At 33.5% G+C, this 17,837-nt stretch overlaps 3 protein-coding genes across 5 annotated transcripts; 1 reads left to right on the plus strand and 2 right to left on the minus strand.

The window, feature by feature from the left end:
* Positions 1-1,911: 1,911 nt before the first annotated feature.
* On the minus strand, positions 1,912-7,401 carry LOC107037819 (TBC1 domain family member 13). 2 transcript variants are annotated; one of them, XM_015256580.1, is made up of 10 exons: positions 7,259-7,401; positions 6,869-7,175; positions 6,721-6,794; positions 5,712-5,837; positions 5,332-5,642; positions 4,252-4,450; positions 3,979-4,180; positions 3,339-3,461; positions 3,216-3,273; positions 1,912-3,150 (listed from the first exon to the last, which is right to left on the minus strand). In XM_015256580.1, the coding sequence occupies exons 2-10, from the start codon at positions 6,886-6,888 to the stop codon at positions 3,073-3,075; spliced, it is 1,191 nt and encodes a 396-aa protein (XP_015112066.1). In that variant the 5' UTR covers positions 6,889-7,175; positions 7,259-7,401; the 3' UTR covers positions 1,912-3,072. The 2 variants fall into 2 exon arrangements, with proteins under 2 accessions (XP_015112066.1, XP_015112067.1); XM_015256581.1 differs by having other exon boundaries at positions 7,232-7,401.
* A 1,648-nt stretch (positions 7,402-9,049) lies between these two features.
* Positions 9,050-11,937, minus strand: LOC107037860. 2 transcript variants are annotated; one of them, XM_015256638.1, is made up of 4 exons: positions 11,774-11,937; positions 11,547-11,699; positions 10,389-10,769; positions 9,050-9,311 (listed from the first exon to the last, which is right to left on the minus strand). In XM_015256638.1, the coding sequence occupies exons 2-4, from the start codon at positions 11,619-11,621 to the stop codon at positions 9,168-9,170; spliced, it is 600 nt and encodes a 199-aa protein (XP_015112124.1). In that variant the 5' UTR covers positions 11,622-11,699; positions 11,774-11,937; the 3' UTR covers positions 9,050-9,167. The 2 variants fall into 2 exon arrangements, with proteins under 2 accessions (XP_015112124.1, XP_015112123.1); XM_015256637.1 differs by having other exon boundaries at positions 11,547-11,937.
* An 891-nt stretch (positions 11,938-12,828) lies between these two features.
* On the plus strand, positions 12,829-15,038 carry LOC107037910. Its single transcript, XM_015256736.2, has 4 exons — positions 12,829-13,098; positions 13,175-13,396; positions 14,324-14,530; positions 14,617-15,038. Exons 1-4 carry the CDS (start codon positions 12,939-12,941, stop codon positions 14,760-14,762), a joined length of 735 nt encoding a protein of 244 aa, XP_015112222.1. The 5' UTR covers positions 12,829-12,938; the 3' UTR covers positions 14,763-15,038.
* Positions 15,039-17,837: the final 2,799 nt, after the last annotated feature.

Here is a 17,837-nt window from a genome sequence, read left to right on the forward strand (position 1 = left end):
AAGTATTGTCGCCTTTGGCTCGGATTATAATGCCACATTCGCCAGATAATGCTTTTATCGCCGTGTGGCATACGATATTTTATGTCGTTGGGCCTGAAAACCGCGATCTAACCGAGCGAAGCGAGGTTAGAATCGCGGTTTTTTCCTGCCGAACGACATAAAAAGATTTTCTCGATCGGCAACCCAAGAAGAGACAAGAGTGCGGTCATATGGCGAAATGCGAGAGACCGCTGCTCCTCCGATACGGACGATGTTAGAAGATTCATTCAGTAAATCAAAACAGCTCGGATGATGCAAAAAATGGAGGATCTTCAGGATCGTTAACATTCATCTTGTTTTTATTGTAATTTTTTTCCAATGATTCTATATCATATGAAACCTAACGAAGGTACGTCATAAAGCCTCTTACCATCCCTGATTACCCAGAAAAAAGGATAAACGAAGGATTGACGAAAAAAATTGCAATACCGTCATCAGAAAGTGTGCAAATTTTAAGACTCCTGGATGATTGCTTTAATGACGAGGGCGTGTTCAGTAGACGCCGTGTCGCCTAGTTTTTGTCGACAACCTATTCTGCCTCTCATAAAATTTTGATCGCCTCAGGGGTTGTCGCATCCCTTTTCATTGACCGAGGAAAATAAATAAATTCAGAGAGCTTACCAAGTTGCAAGAACGGATGCTCGAATCTCCGAGAATCGTAAATCAAGCAATCAACCGCTATAAATGTCCACCTACGCCGATTAAACATTTTTGAGAGCGTTCTGGACGATTTTTATGCCTGTTTGATTCGCCAAGGGTTGGGTCCACCGAATTCTTTTTTTTGGCCATTCTGCAAGTTTGCAGATATACGACGGCGCATGACCGGGGATTCGACTCGCTATGCTTATGACACATTGTTGCATCAACAGAAGTGAAAAACTACGCGGGGTTTTTCACTTCTGTTGAAGAAAAATAATTGAAAAATTTAATAGAAGAGTTAGTGGTTTCCAGCAGACAATTGCTGGGAAAATCCAGACATCGACATAACCGTAATTTTTAATTAGAGTTGAATTTTGAATAAGTCAATTGTTAATATTACTCACCGGTTTTTTGATTATTAAATTAACCACCAATTTAAATATTCAAATTCCGAATTTCATCAACCAATAATTGAGAAATTTAAATTAGCAATTATTATATTATTTTTCAAATTTCAATGAAGATAAGTAAAAACTTAATTATTAATTAAGGTGAAACTTAATTATTGTCGTAAGGTGGAATTTTTCATGATATCACTAAAGTAATGGTTGATACCGATCTATGGGAAAATGCAATGAATTTTATTTTTTCATATTGAAAAACTTTAGGTGGATATTTTTCAACTTCTGTCCACGGCATTTTTTTTCTCAATACAAAATCGGTAGTGATGCATCACTAAAAATCGGAGAAAAGGAGTTTCGAAATTTAAAAAATGGCCACTAAATAATTTTTACGGGAAAAATCCCTAAAATGGCACGGGAAAATTACATAATTTCCTACAGAAATCAGCAAAAAATATAGAACTTCAATAAATTTTTATTTGAGGTTTTAAACGCATTCGATTTCTTCATACGCTTTTTTATTGCGAAAAATAAAGCGGTAGAATGGTCGAGTAATATGGACTCAATTCCAGCAATTTAAGATGCTGTATTTATTTCCAACTAAAGAGTAACGATTTACTTCGATACAAAGAATGAATTCAAAACTGAACTCAAACGGAATTCAGTTGACTATGAACTATTAAGTTTAGTGTGATTTCGGTTTTATTGAAAACCGTGGCACACTTCCTTCGTTTCATATTACAACACGAGACTGATGATGAATTACATTCCTACCTATTAATATTAAGGGAATATTAAGGAATTGGATGGAATAAATACTGAAAAAAATGACTTATATTTTCAAACAATGTTTTTAATTTCACGATAAACATAAGTAAAGGAGTAAATAACGCTAGAGCGTTCCAAAAATAAAACTGTTCATCACATACGACTCATCAATATACCTAGCATTCATTGTAACCGATACTCTGTAGGAAAGTGATAACTTCTACTCCTAAAATTACGTGTAAAATTGAGTAAAACTGAAATGACGAATGAGGACATCGCGAGGATTGCCCATGCAATAATTTCACCGTCTTCGTACTTTTCAATTCGGACGTGTTTTGGTTTAGATCACAATACGTGCAATCATGTTTCGATTGTTATGATCGCTACTACTTTGCTCTAGTCTCCGATGATATGAATAAGATCACTTCAAATTTTTGCAGAGTTAACTTATCGTCTCTTAAATTCGGCTTGAGCATGGTTTCTTTATTATAGAAAAAACAATTGATTCGTTCTTGTAATTCTGAAATTCTTGAACAATGATGAATGAAGGGAATCGGTTCAAACATAAAAGCAATACGATGTGTTCACCCGTTGAAGTGAATTTGAATAAAAAATATGACAAATCAAGAACGAAAAAATTTCATGGAAAAACGTGGCGAATGCGATTGAAAGTTCCATTGGATTTTTGTTAGTTCTTCGTCGATTCTACAGAAGAATTCCGCAATTTTCCTAGATTTATAGAAACTATTTGACAGAAAATCAGTAAAATTTCATCTTTCTACACAACTTTTTCTATTGCGACATTTTCTGCTGGAATTCCTCGATATTAATTTCTCAAGTTTTTTCACTCTAATTTGCTTCTCTTTTCAGTAAAGACATTAAACAAAAACTTAGAAAATTGGAGCAGAGGATTTTGTGTAGAAAATATCTGAAAAGAATAAGTTGTATAGAAATAGCTGATTCCATTGATTTTTTCTATAGAATACTCTCTCCATTGAACAGTTCCAAATCCAATGAAATTGTCTGCAGAATTCTGTAAGTTTTGCTATTAATTTTTTTCGCACACACTATTCTTCAGTCAATTGGAAGAAATTGTATCTCAGTTAGAAAGTATCATATGGTACGAATATATCTTCGAGATTAATCGTTCCAAGTTATATACAAAAAATATGGTATTCAGGTGGAAAAAAAATATATGTATATTTGATAAATCTTGAGAGCATAATTAAGGAGTATCCAATGTTTTCCCCGCCAGAGTAGCTGCTTTGGACAGTACGATCTGAATATCCATCGACGGAAAGTTCTGTAAATAAGAAGAACGCTCATTAACTTCAGAGAGATGAATTATAATTAAATACTGGTCATTACCTGTAAAAGTTTGACATTGGTAGCAAAATCATTATCCAACAACTGATCTCTGAGTAATCTACGAAGAAAGTAAAAATTATTAAGACGCTTGTTTCAATATTTGAAGAAATTATTTTTACTCACAGTATCATAGCACAACAAATGTGTATTAAAAAGCTGAATCTCTTCTCGTCGGCAAAGAGGGAATCCCAGATTCTCATAACGTCAGGCAATGGGAATTCTTGAGAGAGTAGCAGTGTCAGCCATCTGTTGGTATTATCAGAATTTCATAGATGAAGAAGAATACTCAATCGATCAAAGTATTATTTTGAATATGGAAACTGCTGCATTTTGTTTAAAATGCAGTATCAAATAACTTAAATTGAGATTTTACACAAAGATTTTATTTGCGGAATCGCAATTGTATAGCAATACATGCAAAATGTTTGTTCTTTCTCCATTCATATGGTTGTGTTTAATTAAGAAACAATTTAGGATAAATCGAAGGGGATAAATCGAAGGATAAATCGAAATTTCAATTGATGACATTCATGAAAGTTGAAAGATGACATAGCATCCTGCTTTCCATTTAAAATTTATACCTTAAGAACATCTAAGGTTTGACCGAGTAAATAGTCCAGGGGATGATATAGGATTTTGCAAGAGAAAAAATTATGCAAGTTCCCTATTTTTAGTGATGAATTGGCCAGTAACACCACAAAACTGTGTTCAATAGAGGTGTTACCATTGAATTACCTAAGAAAATTTCAGTTATCAAATTTACCTGAAACTGTAATATTGTGGACAAAGATCTTGCTGTTGCAGTCTCATCCACACCTCATGATCATTGGCCTTGACCTGTTGACTGAGTTTAATCATCATGGCATTAATCCCAAACTCAGCCTCGTCCAGAGACTTGATGAAGAAATCTCTGATCTCTGCCATGAGATTGGTAAAGCAGAAAAAAGTGTCAGCCTCAGCCCACTCTGAATTCCAGAGAACAATTAACATTCTGAATAAGCGTTCAGTAAGGGTAGATTAGAGGGAATGAACTCACCACGCCACTTGGCATCCGGGTCACATGCGAATGCGTGATAAATGGGTCCCACAATTTCGTTCATACCCTGTACGTATCCCTGGCCCGGGTTCAATTTCGCGTAGAGGAACAGAATTCTCTCTAGCACTTCCCAGTGGGCCTCACCACCCTCGGTCAATGGGGCATAATCTTCCGGGGCTTTCCGAACAGATACTGCGATCTACAAGCAATTTCAACAACTGATGTGGAACTAAGACCATTGTATTCACATTTTAGAAATTATTGGGGGAATTCAGTGGTGCATACTCTACCTGCTGCTTTCCACAGCAATGGTTGTGAACGAAAGTTGATTAGTGTTTTAATTTTGTGAAGTAATAGGCAAATATGATTTCACTTCTGAATGTCAACATGTGTTTCACAGGGACAATTTATTACAATACTATTTATTACCGGGACAATTTATTACAGTATTATTTGTTACTCGGACAATTCATTACAGCATTATTTATTATATAATAAACAGGTGAATCGCTACATATGTATGTTAGTTGTCTGTTCTAAGGATGCTGTCATTCCCATGTCATTTGAATTTCTACATTTCGATTCTGGTCGATTAGTAATACGACAAAAAAGAAAAAAAATACGTGGATTATGATGCTCGTCTTTTCGCTGCAATGATCGACTGAAATGAGGATCGTGACATTCTTGATTATTTGCGTGGGGTAGCCCACAATGTTAAGTCTTGAAATTGTACCTTGTTTACAGAAGGATCTGTTTGGCTTTAAATTCTAGTTATTTTGTGATTGTTTGTTTACTTTATTGTACTTGTGAGTATGAGATTTGGGACTGAATTTGTCTTGAATTTTGATTAATGAAACTTCTATTTGTTTTCTTTTCTACGGGTTTTGTAATGAATGAGCTGCGATCAAATGCTATTGAAATGAATCGTGCCGTTGATAAATTGTTCCATAATGAATTGTTCCATAAGAAATTGCTCCGTAATAAGTTGGTGTAATAAATTGTCCCATAATAAATAGAGGTACAACCGTTCGTTTCATCTTAGTATAGAAGAACATAACATGAATGAGGAAAACACGTTACCTTTGTCACACCTAAACCTTTTCTCTCAACGTTAGCACTTCTCAGTACAGTATGTTGCACTCTGCAATGCAAGCGTTTTGGCCCATTCGCATCAACAATAGCCTGACAAGGATAATCCGTGCCCTGTTGGAAGAACGATATGTCGGGGCACAGTCTCCTAACGTCTTTATCAATCTGCAGCAAAACTTCGTTATCTTTGAAGAACGTCTGCCATTTACTGCCAGGACTCGAGTTCAGGGGGTGATCGTGAAGAGTTACGTCCACTCTTTCGCCATCGTGAGTTTTCTCACCTGGCATTACGATTAAATCAGCTGAAAAGGGGCAAGTTTCATTCATGAAAATGAGACGAGATGATATTCAGAGAGAATGCACTATTTCACCTATAAAAGTGTTGTATAAATCTCGCTTCCGCTTGAGTGTTTCTTCCCAATCTGATTTTGTTAATGGGAGGTAGTTGAGTAATAATTTCCAACAGAGAGATCTCAAGCCTCCTTCGTCAGGAATTCCTGAAATTTTGTGGGGGGAGTTCGGTGATAACTGATTCGGAGAATAATTTATAGAAAAATTTAGCGAGCAGAGAACATGCATGATTTTTTTAATTGACGGAGATTAGTTCGCATGAGTGTATGGACAAATTCGATAGAATTAGCGTTCGCTAGAGAATTCTATCGAATTGGTATTGGAATTCACGTGGAAATTCCATTGATATTCTTTTGGTTTCATATTTGACGGTAAAAACTCAATAGATGGCTTCATTTTATTTGCCATTCATGATTTATTCTGTAACGATCCTCTAAAATTTTTTTTTTTTTTTCATTTTTCATGACAAAATCCGAGAAAAAAATGGGAAAATCCATTCTCAAGAATTCGCTCATAGAAAAAGTCGTAACAGAATAAGTTGTGTATAAAAATGGAAATTTATCAAGTGTTTCCACCAAATTTATCTTTAAAAACTCGCGAGGTCAACGATAGAATTTTTTGGAGAAATCAAAAAAAAAAACAAATGAAATTTCTAATAGAATTTTAACAAGATTACAAAAGACGTTAGAGAGATATCGAAAACAATAGAAAAAAAATTATTCCCATTCTGGCAAAATTCAATAGATATTTTCATTTCATTTGCCATTCATATTGAATTTTTTAATCTATTTTTTTTCATTTCTCATAACAAAATCCAAGAATAAAAACTGGGAAATGCTGAACGGCTCTCTCATTGAAAAAATCGTAAGAGAATAAATTAGGAGACAGAAATGTCGAAATAAAAAATTTGCATTTTCACTTCAAACTTAATGTGAACTCGATTTTCCAGCAAACGCAATAAGTTTTCTAACTATTTTGTAAATACGCGTCTACCTAATAAAAAAAGGAGAATAGTTCTTCAATAAATACCGTGAAAACATATTCGTTTGAGATGGGAGATATCAATTTCCTCCTCATTCAGTGCTTCCTCGAACTCAATCAATCTGTCAATGGGATGTCAATTAAACGTCATTCACACTTGACGATTCAATAAAACAATCAATGGAAAATCACTCACCTTTTTCTCAAAATGCTCATGTTTACGGCTCATAAATCCACAGATTTTATCCACATCAAAAGCGCATAAAAATCCCAAAATTGAGGAATAAATGAAATCAAGAGGAAGAAAATAAAAATGAGGGAATATTTTACCCGATGGACATTGGCTCGCGTCGGACCTCTGTTATTTGACAGATAATAGTATCACCATATCCACACAGCGCACAAAGCAGACTTCATCTTAATTGAATGTGAGGATTTATCATGGATTTACTAGACTTATCACGACCATATGTCCATTATCACGAGGCCTCGAATTAGTGTCACTTTGAAAAAAAAAATATTATTTCAACATAACCTGAGTAATCGTGGCTTTTCGTACCTCCTAATGTTGTATTTGCGTATTTACATTGAAATGGGCATTGACCCCGAGTTATCTGCATCGAAGTCTCCTCGGATTTTTATGCTGAACTCCTCAGCCTCATTACCCTCACGTTATGCTCTTATTACTTCTGACACTTTTGACACTGTCCAACGAAAACAACTCGAAACTTCACTACTTCATTCGTACAACTGGCGCCACGAGCGAACGCGCCGCATCTTCACGGTTCGAACGAATTTTTAAGGAAGTTTATCCAAAATCGCATGTACTTGAAAAAAATAGATTTTTTTAAAACTGAGAGATGGAGATATTCTCCTCACTTTGATAAAAATTTCAATCCACCAACCCATGTTCATTATTTAGAAATTAAATAGATAAAATGCACCAAATGCATGCGCTAACATGCGCTTATATGGGATAGAATCATTCAAATATTTCCTCTTTGTCCGGGTACCCCAGATTTTTCTCTGGCCATTGGATTCAATATGATTTTACACATTACCTTCTATTTTTATTTCTATTTTTAGAGTCTTCTAGTAGGTGAATTATCGATTTGAACATAAATTTCACAAGAGTCCGTGTAAAAGGAAAAATTAGTTCATTCATTTCTGCCGAGAGTATTGCGATTTTTTTTTTACGTTAGAAAAGTTAGCTTTATATGTCCTGCTGTCAGCCGAAAAAATTGCATTTTCCTTGGCCATGAAAAAAATACGTTTACCGGCAATTTACCGACACTGGGTAAACATCCTTAAGGGCATCCAAGTATTGTTTACACTTCGGTACACACCACACTATAGTTTTAAATGTTTTCAGTGGTAAAATTTGTCAATTAAATTGCGTGAGAAAAATTTTAAAAAACATCATGAATAGTCACGGAGAGAAATTTTTTAGAAAAATTCTAGTGCTAGCACGGGAAAAGAGGCGCAAAGTGACGGCCAGGAAAAAATTCCAATGCCGGCACTAGAAATTTTATTGAGGAAAACGTGAATTTTCCTCGTATTTCTGTGAAAATTTCACAGAAATCCTCAGAAATTTTACCAGAAATACCAAGAAATTTGACCTTAACAGCACCAGAATTTTTCACATCCGGTGGATTGTGATTTTTTCCAGTACTCATACTAGAATTTTTCTAGAAAATTTCTCCCTGTGTTCAGCATCATTTAAATCACATTTTACACAGAATTATTATTTGTTTAAAAGTTGATAATTAATTATTGATACTTATCAATAATACTAGACTGCCAATTGAGCACGAACTCAACCAGAATATTTTTGTTTGTTTCAATTTGTTTATACTACTTTAAGGATTCACATGTCACTTGAAGTTCCATCCTCTGGAAGTTATTTTTCAATTGAAAGAGTTTCAAAAACTACAAACAATTACCCGAAAACTAGTTTTTTAACACTACTAAAAAACATGCGGAAAACAAAAGCGAAGAAATTGAGCATAATTAAACGAAAATACAATTTGCATTATTTATTAAGTCAGAGAAAACCATGAACATAACGAATGAAATCTGTTATGATTCTCAAAAATATCATGATTAATAATAAATGGCGGCATACTTCCATAAAAACTTACACTTATTCGATTTTTTTTTCAAAATGGGACTCTCACTGTCTTAGAAAAAAATCAACATTTCTTTAATTTGAAAATTAATTAAGTTTTCATTTTATGATGCGCCAGCAATCCTTGGAAGTCTTAAAATTTCCTGATAAATAAGTAAAACTCCTCATTTCTGAATCTTCTTCATACAAACATCTTTATTTTCATTAACAAATGTAGAAATATAGGTTTACACGTGTAATATAGTACATTTCGATACGAGTGTGGAAAAGTGGTTTTTAATGTGTGGGAGATGAGAAAAACCACCTCATACATCACGATGCGTGAAGAATGTCACTTGACACACGGCATGATGAGAAATCCATTACTTCAGAGCAAAGTATAATCACTATCTCCATTATTATCATCCTTCTCAGACCCAAAAATGTCTTCCCCAACTTTGACCGCTGACTGGATGTATTGCTCGACAACGTCTGCGATTTCATTGAGGATGCCTGAGACTGGACCTTGTTCCTATTCGAGGGGATTAGATCTATGAATGAACAATTCTACGGGATTTCCTTAACCCTCTAAGGTGAAAAGCGTAGTAAAGCGTAGGGGAGGGTGTGCCTGTACCGCCCACCTAAGGGGAAATGCCAGTTGTATATTTTATATTTCAACTTGAGTATAAAAAACGTATTTGTGAGACTTCTTTAACTATTGAACTCGTTATTCTCGAAGTGTAGACGCCTAATTCTCCCTAGAATCCACAAAATTGATTGAAAATAAAAGAGAGAGCCTATTGAGCGGTACTACCCGCCATCGGGTAATACCGCTCGGCACGATTCCAATGCCGCTCACAGGGTTTTGCGTGTATCGCTCGAGCCGCAACCTAACCTGGGCTCAACAGAAAGAAATTTTTAAGTTGATGGTTGCGGAGAAAATCGGGGGAGTGGTATTACCCGCTGAGCGGTACAGGCACACCCTCCTCTAGTAGGGCGCTCGAGTGGGGATGCTGGCATTCCGCTAAGACGGCCGTAGAGTGGGGGATATTGAAATTCACCTTAGGGGGTTAATATCGAGCGTCAAAATAAAGTCACGGTAAAAAGTACGGAACATCCAGTAAAAAGTGATTGATAAAAATTATCCTACCGTTCTATAAAAGTGTATAAGTCCTCGTTTCCTCATTTCTATCCCGCAAGTTAGTAAAAATTAATATATGATGATCAAATTTTATTCTACGTTAGAGAAATTTTATCCTGATGAAAATAAAAATTAACGTGCCGGTAGAGTAAAAATTGCTGTACCCCTAGGGTAAAATTTACCAACCGTTCTAGAATTTTCGTTGGTATCTACATAAGAATTATTAGACTGGAAAGGTAAAATTTATTATGCGTCAGGATAAAAGTCCTCTAACGTAGAATAAAATTTGATCATCATATATCAATTTTTACTAAATTTTGGGATAGAAATGAGGAAACGATGACTCATGATACACTTTTATAGAACGGTAGGATAATTTTTATCAAAAATTTCTGTCCGTGCATGAGTCGGATCATGTGATCTGGAAAAGTTGTATCGAAATACGCTATTTTCTCGTTGATTAATTACCTGCGGTTCGTCTTCAGACCCTCCCCAATCGAAGTCGAAGTCGAAGTCCTCGCCATCTTCATCATCTTCACTGTTAGCGGTGTTGTTAATCTGAGGATTTTGGCTTTCCTGGACAGGTACTCGATTGACATCTGGGTTTACATTTGGTTTTGTATTTTCCTCCGATACCGCAATGTCATTTTTATTCGTATTTTCTGGATGGGGAGCCTCAGTCATTTGATCATTAAATCCTGGCAGAATTGGGAATCCAGTCTGGAATTCATTGGAGACTTCTTTATCGGAATTAGCATCTTTTGTGGACGTGTTGCTTTGAAGATCTTCAAGATTCTCAATAACATGGGTATCGGCATCATCGAATACCGAAATTGCTCGCGATGAGGGCTAGTAGGAAGAACATACGCATAAGAAAATCAATCGGAAATGGATTTCTATTGGATTAGTATTGATTTCCATTTTTTGAGGTGCAGACGCTTTTTCAAAGTTTTGAAAAAATGTGCACAATAACAATTACGAATTAGTTTTTTAAAATGCCATAGGATTCAGGCTTCCGAAAATTACTCTGGAAATTTCAAGCAAAAACACTTGAAATTTTTAACAACGACAAAGTTACATGAAATTTCTGGATATTTCTTCATTGGTGAATCAGTTAATTTCTTGAATGTTCAAGTAATTCTCGATTTTCAGGTCCATACGGCACTGAACAACCTTGAAATTTTTGAAAATTCAGTCAACAACTTTTTTGAATTCTCAGTTTATTGAAAATTGAATTGTATGTGATATTCAATTTTCACGATGAGTTTGGATATTCAAGCTTTCATTGAAAAACCAATGATTGTTAAACATGAAAAGCCCAATTTTCTTGAATTTTAAAATGAATGCGAAATTTAGTGAACGCTTTTCATTTGAAATTGAATTCAACCTCACAACATCGAAAATTCTGATCACGATGTGACTGAAATTTCCAGAAATTTCTAACATTGTAGTTAATCATGAATGATACCTCTGAGAGGGGACCAGCCGAATATCATGAGTCTCCGCGAGGTGGGGATTAGAACCGCGAAATGCGGTCCGACTCACTTCCCCTCAATAATGATGATTTGTAAGTGGAGGTAACACCCAAAATTCTGAATAAATTGAAGATTTTTCTTTGACACTCACTTGCTTTATTCGCACAGGTCCAGCATGGATGAAAGTGCAGGCAAGAAGAACAACGAAATACACTTTAAAAATCATTTTTATCTTCCAATCCGAATTCCTCTATCATTGAGTAACCACTGACTATTGGATCCGAAAGCCGCTGCCTATTTGCACCTAAATTCGACAAAATGTACGTTATATAGGTCACATCTGTGCAAATACGTTTTATCTAAAACCTTGATATTAACAAGTCAAAATACTTCCCCACGGTTGTTTGTCAAATTATACTGTTTCATCAGATATTTGAATAGCTGCGACGTAATTCTTCTTGGAATCACGAAGAATAATAAAAAGAATAAAAGAATAATGTTCTTTTATTATTTATCAACAAAATCAGACCTTACGAATACCGCAAAACAGACCGATTCTGCAGGTGTCAATCTTTGTTCGGTTTTTATCGTGTCTTTAAGTATACGTTCAAAAATATTTAATGATTGTAATAATTTTTATTGCCTTTATCAGCCCGACCTTGGACAAAAAATTCAACAAGTGAGTTGTCTCGAACCATCGAAAGACTTTTCTGAAGAAATAGTTTCACTAACATATACTAAATTCACAAATTTAAATCATAAAATAATTAAATGAAGCATGAATTTCAAATTATTACTGGAAGTATTCGGAATTATGGGTTTTAGAGGCAAATACTTGAAAATCACCGCGGAAAAATGGCGTCTAAATAAAATCCCTATGAAATTCCCTGGGATTATTCAACTCTCGAGTGTTGGTATTCGTTCCCAACTCATAGTGAATTTTAAAAAAATCGTATCTAGTCATTAGCTTAATCGTCTTTAATCATACGTGCAAGAGTATCTAATCATTGTAATCATTTTTTAATTACTAATTTTATCTAACCGATCTTGGAGAAAAAATTTAACGACTCAGAATTTTCTCAATCGTCGACAGAATTTTCTGAAGAAATTCTTTGTTAAAATATACAACATTTCAAATTCTAAATAATACAAAAAATTCAACAAGTGAGGATTGTCTCAACCATCGTCCGACTTTTCTGACGAAATTGTTTCTTAAAATATACAACGTTTCAAACTCTAAATAATACCATAATTAAATAAATGATGAGTTTAAAATAATTATTGAAAGTATTCAGCATTATGGGTTTTGGAGGCAAATATTTAAAACTAACCGCGGAAAAATGGCGCTGAAATAAAATCCCTATAAAATTTCCTAGGGTTATTCACCTCTCGAGAGTTGGTGATAATCACTAGTGAATTTTCAAACTGCATGAACCGTTGAGTGTTTACAGTGGATGTCTACAGTTTTATCTTGTCAATTTTGATTGTCCAATCACTCTTCTGTTTTATTCCTTGACTTCGGTAATTCCATGTTCATGAAACAATGTGTAAGATGGCAAAAAGTGGATTGGAGTGTGATGTAGAGACACTTTTCTCCTGCCCTGACGAGGAGAAAGCATATTTCAAGAGGTTAAACACATACCTGCATGACTGTCGAACGAAAATAACTCATTTTTTGACAGAAGAGTTGAATAATTATAAAGGTAAGTGATAGAATTTAGGCATCAAATTAATAGAATAAAAATTCATAGCAAATAACATGTTTTCTGTTTTGTTCAGGAACTTGGAACAAATTGGAGCAGAATGTAGAATTAATATCACAATTGTCCAATGAGACCAGAAACCTGGAAACAAAACTGGACAGTTTGCTTCTGGACCAAAAAGTATTGAATAAGAAAATCGCTAATGCCATCGCATTTGAAGAAAGTCTGGATGACGACATCAGCAAAGAAAAAGCTCGCAGGGAAGCGCTCACACTGGAAATGGTTGATTTACAACAAGGTATTTATTTTAATATTAATTTAATTTCAAATAATTTAACATAATTTCTAGGAAATCAGTGTCAATTATTTTTATTTTCAATTTATGAAGTATTGCGAGGGGAATGAATAATAACATGATTATTTAAATAATATTTATTGGGAGAGTTTTCGAATGTTTTGGTTCAAGAAAATGCGAGTGAGGAAAATCGACTTTGATTAAGGTTTTGAAGTTTTTAAAATTTATTCATCGAAAAAAAAATTGAGTTGAAGCCTGAAAGTTCGACAAGGTTTCAAATTTAGTTGTTTTGATATTTTTGAATTAAGATTCAAATTAATTGCAATTTAATACTTCAATAATGTCGAGTCTCATGATAAATTTCTATTTTTCCACTGTACTATCGAAAATAGTGAGAGGAAATGGCTGAAAGTCAGTTCAAATTTTTGAAATTCAATAGGACATTTTTTAAAGACATTTTTCCATAATGCCTTATGTTATTATTAATATAATATTCCAAGAATCCTCAAGTCTCAAACCGAATTTCTGTTTTTATTACTATGACCAAAAATTATGAAAGAAAATGTCTTGAAATAATTCGATTCCACTATTTTAAATTCAATTAATAAATTATTATTTTTGCATTTGATTTTCATTGAAGTTCAAAACTTTCCAATTCAACACTTTTAAAAGTAGTTTTTCATAATTATTAAACTGAAACTTACGTTAAACTAAATTCACTGCTCCCAGGATCCTTAGGGTTCAAAATAAAAAGTAAATTTCTACTTTTCCAGCTATGAAAAATAGTGGTATGAAAAAAAATATCTGAAAAAAAATGGCATTTTACAGTTTGAAATTCACTGAAAAAACTAATTTTCAATGAACTTCGTCATTGAATTGTCCCTGAAACAGTCATACAATGGAACTACATCATCTTTCGTTTGTTCCTAGAATTGTCAAAGCAAAAGGAGGCAAAGAAGAAGGAATGGAATGCCATAAAGATGGCAATAGCAGTATACAAAGAGAAATTGAACATCCACATCGACGTTCAGCACCAGGACGACCACGACACATTAACTGTGACCCTCTTCCTCAACACAAATCCCAACAAAGACAATTATTACATAGTCCTCCAGAATTCCCATGGAGCATGGCGAGGTGAGTCTCCACCATTCGTTCATTCCCTTGCATTACACAAATAAAAGATCCTCTTTAGGTTTTAATGAGATACTTTTTTATTTCAGTCTCGAACATTCAACCACCACTGAAAGACAAGTATCTTACCGAAATGAAATTGAATTTATCGAGAGATTACGAGACACTCGATATTGCAAGATTTATATGTCAAATACGAAGTACTTTCTTAAAATACTATGTCAGCCATAAATAATACTTTATTGATTCGAATGAACATTAAGAAATACTCATATTTTTTAGAAGAGTAAAGCCTTTATTGATAAAAATTAGGATATCTAGAAACTTTGTTTTTTTTTCTCTCGTCATTGTTTCCTTTCCATGTTCACAGACACACGATTCGTTACATATACATGTCAAATTTTATCCACTGATCAACCATGAACGCTTTTCTTATCAAAATATAACGTTTTATCGTTATTTTGCAATAATATTTTTTTTATTTATCTCTCTATTATCAGAGATCAATAATAGATTCACATTCCATTCAATTTTTCTTTAGACTTAGAGGTCCATTAACGATCATCAACATGAACCTTCGAATTGAAGAAAAGAAAATTGATTTAAAAAAAAAAACAAAAGCAAAAAACTGCAAATCACAGCGTTGATAAATTACTTAGAAGCTAAGAATGTTACATATCGTATCAATATATGCACACATGTGTATAAATATTTCATTTGGAGTCATCTGTCTTCAGATTATGGATGTAATGTATGCATATATGTATTCCGATGGTTAGCGCTATGAAATAATTTTTCACTTACAATACTTAACAGTTCAATAGGTCTGACTTTGACTTCTGGATAATTGAAGCTGATCGGATCATTCATGATTACTGAATTTTTTCCTCGTCGTATCATTCACTTTTATAACCCAGTTGTTGAATGAAATAAGACTATGAGTTATTTTGAATACTATGACGAATATTCTATGATTCAATACCTAAGTGAATGGCTTCTGACAAATGACTTGAGGAGATATTTCCAGTAAACGTTGATGTCATGGATCACTGTTAGAAAACTAGTGAAATTTCAGGGACAGTTGACTAGTAATTTTCGGGAGAGCGACGTTTAATTTTATTTAGGGGGAAATTAATCGGGAACGTTCAGAATTCAGTTGAATTTTCAGTAAAAACATTAATGTTCAGTACCAAATTGTTCTAGATTTTTAATTAATTGGACATCCAATAATATATTTACTTGGATTTCTGGTGATTTCTGCGCAGTAATTGAACTGAAATTCAGTTTCTATTGATTTTTGTATGAACTTCTGAGTTTTTAATGAGAGAAATTTCTCGGAATTTCAGTGGAACTATAATGTTATGAAAATTTCCGAGAAGTGTACCAGAAATTTCAGTCAAAATTTTTAATAGTGATTCTTGTGATGATTTTTTTCTTTAATTTTCAGCCAATGATTCAGTAGTTTTGTGAATGGCTTTTAGAAAATGACTTGGGGAGATATTTTCAGGGCAAAAATTGATATCATTGATGATCACTGTTAGAAAACTATTGAAATTTCGGGGAGAGTTGACTAGTAATTTCCGAGAGAGTGACATTGAATTTGACTCAAGTGGAAATAAATCCCAAAAGTCTAGAGTTTACTAAAAATTTAATGGAGTTCCAAAATTTTTAGCAGCAGAACGATGAGAATTTCCCTAGTTATTTGAAATTTCAATTAAAATATTGATATTCAATACCAAATTATTCCAGATTTTCTATTAATTGTAAATTCAAGAATGTATTTACTTCGATTTTTCTGATTTTTGTTAATCTCCATGAAGTAATCGAACTGAAATTCACGGTTTCTATTGATTTTTCCATGAAATTATGAATTTTTAATAAATTTGAAATTCCTTGAAATTTCAGTGGAACTGTAATGTGACGAAAATTTCCAAATGTACCAGAAATTTCAGTCAAAGACATTCAACAGATTCAATCATGAATTAAAAAAAACTTTCAACAAGTCATTGGATACCTAAACTAACGGTCTTTAACAACTAACTTGAGAAGATATTTTTATTAAAAATCAATATCATTGATCACTCTTGGAAAAGATTTGAAATTTCATGGACATTCCCCTAGTAATTCTCAGGAGCGTGACATTGAATTGGTCTCAAGGGCAAATAAATCCCAAAGTTTTAATTTACTAAAATTTCAATGAAATTCCAAAATTTTGAGCAGCAGGAAGACGAGAATTTCCTGAGTTTCTTGATTGAATTTTCAAAACATTGATATTTAGCTGATATATAGTGCCAATTAATTTCCTTCAATCTTCTTGAATTCTGTTAAGGTCCACGGAATGATAACTCTAAAATTAACAATTTCCATTCACTTTTCCATAAAATTCTGAAACTTCAATGACGAAATTCAATTTTCAATAATTGTACCAGAAATTTCAGTAGTACATTTTTAACAGAGATTTTTACGATGAATTTTTCAAATTTTCAACTTGTCAATTTTCTCGCCTGCAACGAATTAACAGGAATGAAGAATGATAAATAATATTAATAATTCGAAATATTTGTGATGGATATATTACGTATGCAATGCCCGAGTCAATAACAAATCATTTTTATGGGCACGGGGTCAAGTAGTGAGGTCAACTACATCTCGCCCACTGACAATTGAACAAGTCTCAATTTGACAGATTTCATTTTACTCATCAGTTGACCTGCAGTCATGAGTTCTCTCCCATTAATTTTTTTATCTCAAACTGTACCTATTGATTCACAATATTTTCTGGCTTCAAGTTATTATATCTGATCCCTCGATAATAACTATCAGTTATTTCTAAAATATTCGTCATTTTGGATAGTAGAGGCGTGAAGTTTATACTAGGAAATAATAATATCTGAAACCTAAATTTAAACATGTATAGGGGAAAAAATGATAACTATTTACAATGTCTACAACAATGCCTGTGCCTAAATAATAATAATAATCAACTACAATTCTTACATTCACACGACATAAATTTGAATCTTCTCCATCGTTTTGACTTTCTTATCGCAGAAAAATTAAAAGTTTTAGTTTTTAGGGATTTGATGCTGAAATTTAATGAGTGAAAATGCTAGAATGATGTGATTTTATCGCTAATTTCCCGAGACAGGTGAAATAAATCAACGAAGAATTCCAAAGAAAATAGAGTAGAAATGAAAAAATCTGCCGAAAATGGAGTAAAATTAACCAGTTTTTCTTGTAGTTTTTCACGAATAACTCACAAATTTTACTGTTGGTTCGCTTTTAGAAAAGAATTAAAATTTTATCAGCA

Source organism: Diachasma alloeum, unplaced genomic scaffold (assembly GCF_001412515.2).
Source record: "Diachasma alloeum isolate Michigan unplaced genomic scaffold, Dall2.0 Dall_scaffold_00271, whole genome shotgun sequence".
NCBI lineage: Eukaryota > Metazoa > Arthropoda > Insecta > Hymenoptera > Braconidae > Diachasma > Diachasma alloeum.

Coding starts and splice junctions, on each gene's coding strand:
- LOC107037819 (XM_015256580.1), bottom strand. CDS start 6,888: ATGAGCATTTTGAGAAAAAG. Junction 6,795..6,868: donor ATGAGCATTTTGAGAAAAAG/GTGAGTGATTTT, acceptor TCCCATTGACAG/ATTGATTGAGTTCGAGGAAG. Junction 5,643..5,711: donor TTTATACAACACTTTTATAG/GTGAAATAGTGC, acceptor GCCCCTTTTCAG/CTGATTTAATCGTAATGCCA.
- LOC107037860 (XM_015256638.1), bottom strand. CDS start 11,621: ATGATTTTTAAAGTGTATTTCGTTGTTCTTCTTGCCTGCACTTTCATC. Junction 10,770..11,546: donor GACCTGTGCGAATAAAGCAA/GTGAGTGTCAAA, acceptor TCTTCCTACTAG/CCCTCATCGCGAGCAATTTC. Junction 9,312..10,388: donor GGTCTGAAGACGAACCGCAG/GTAATTAATCAA, acceptor CCCCTCGAATAG/GAACAAGGTCCAGTCTCAGG.
- LOC107037910 (XM_015256736.2), top strand. CDS start 12,939: ATGTGTAAGATGGCAAAAAGTGGATTGGAGTGTGATGTAGAGACACTT. Junction 13,099..13,174: donor AGAGTTGAATAATTATAAAG/GTAAGTGATAGA, acceptor TGTTTTGTTCAG/GAACTTGGAACAAATTGGAG. Junction 14,531..14,616: donor TTCCCATGGAGCATGGCGAG/GTGAGTCTCCAC, acceptor TTTTTATTTCAG/TCTCGAACATTCAACCACCA.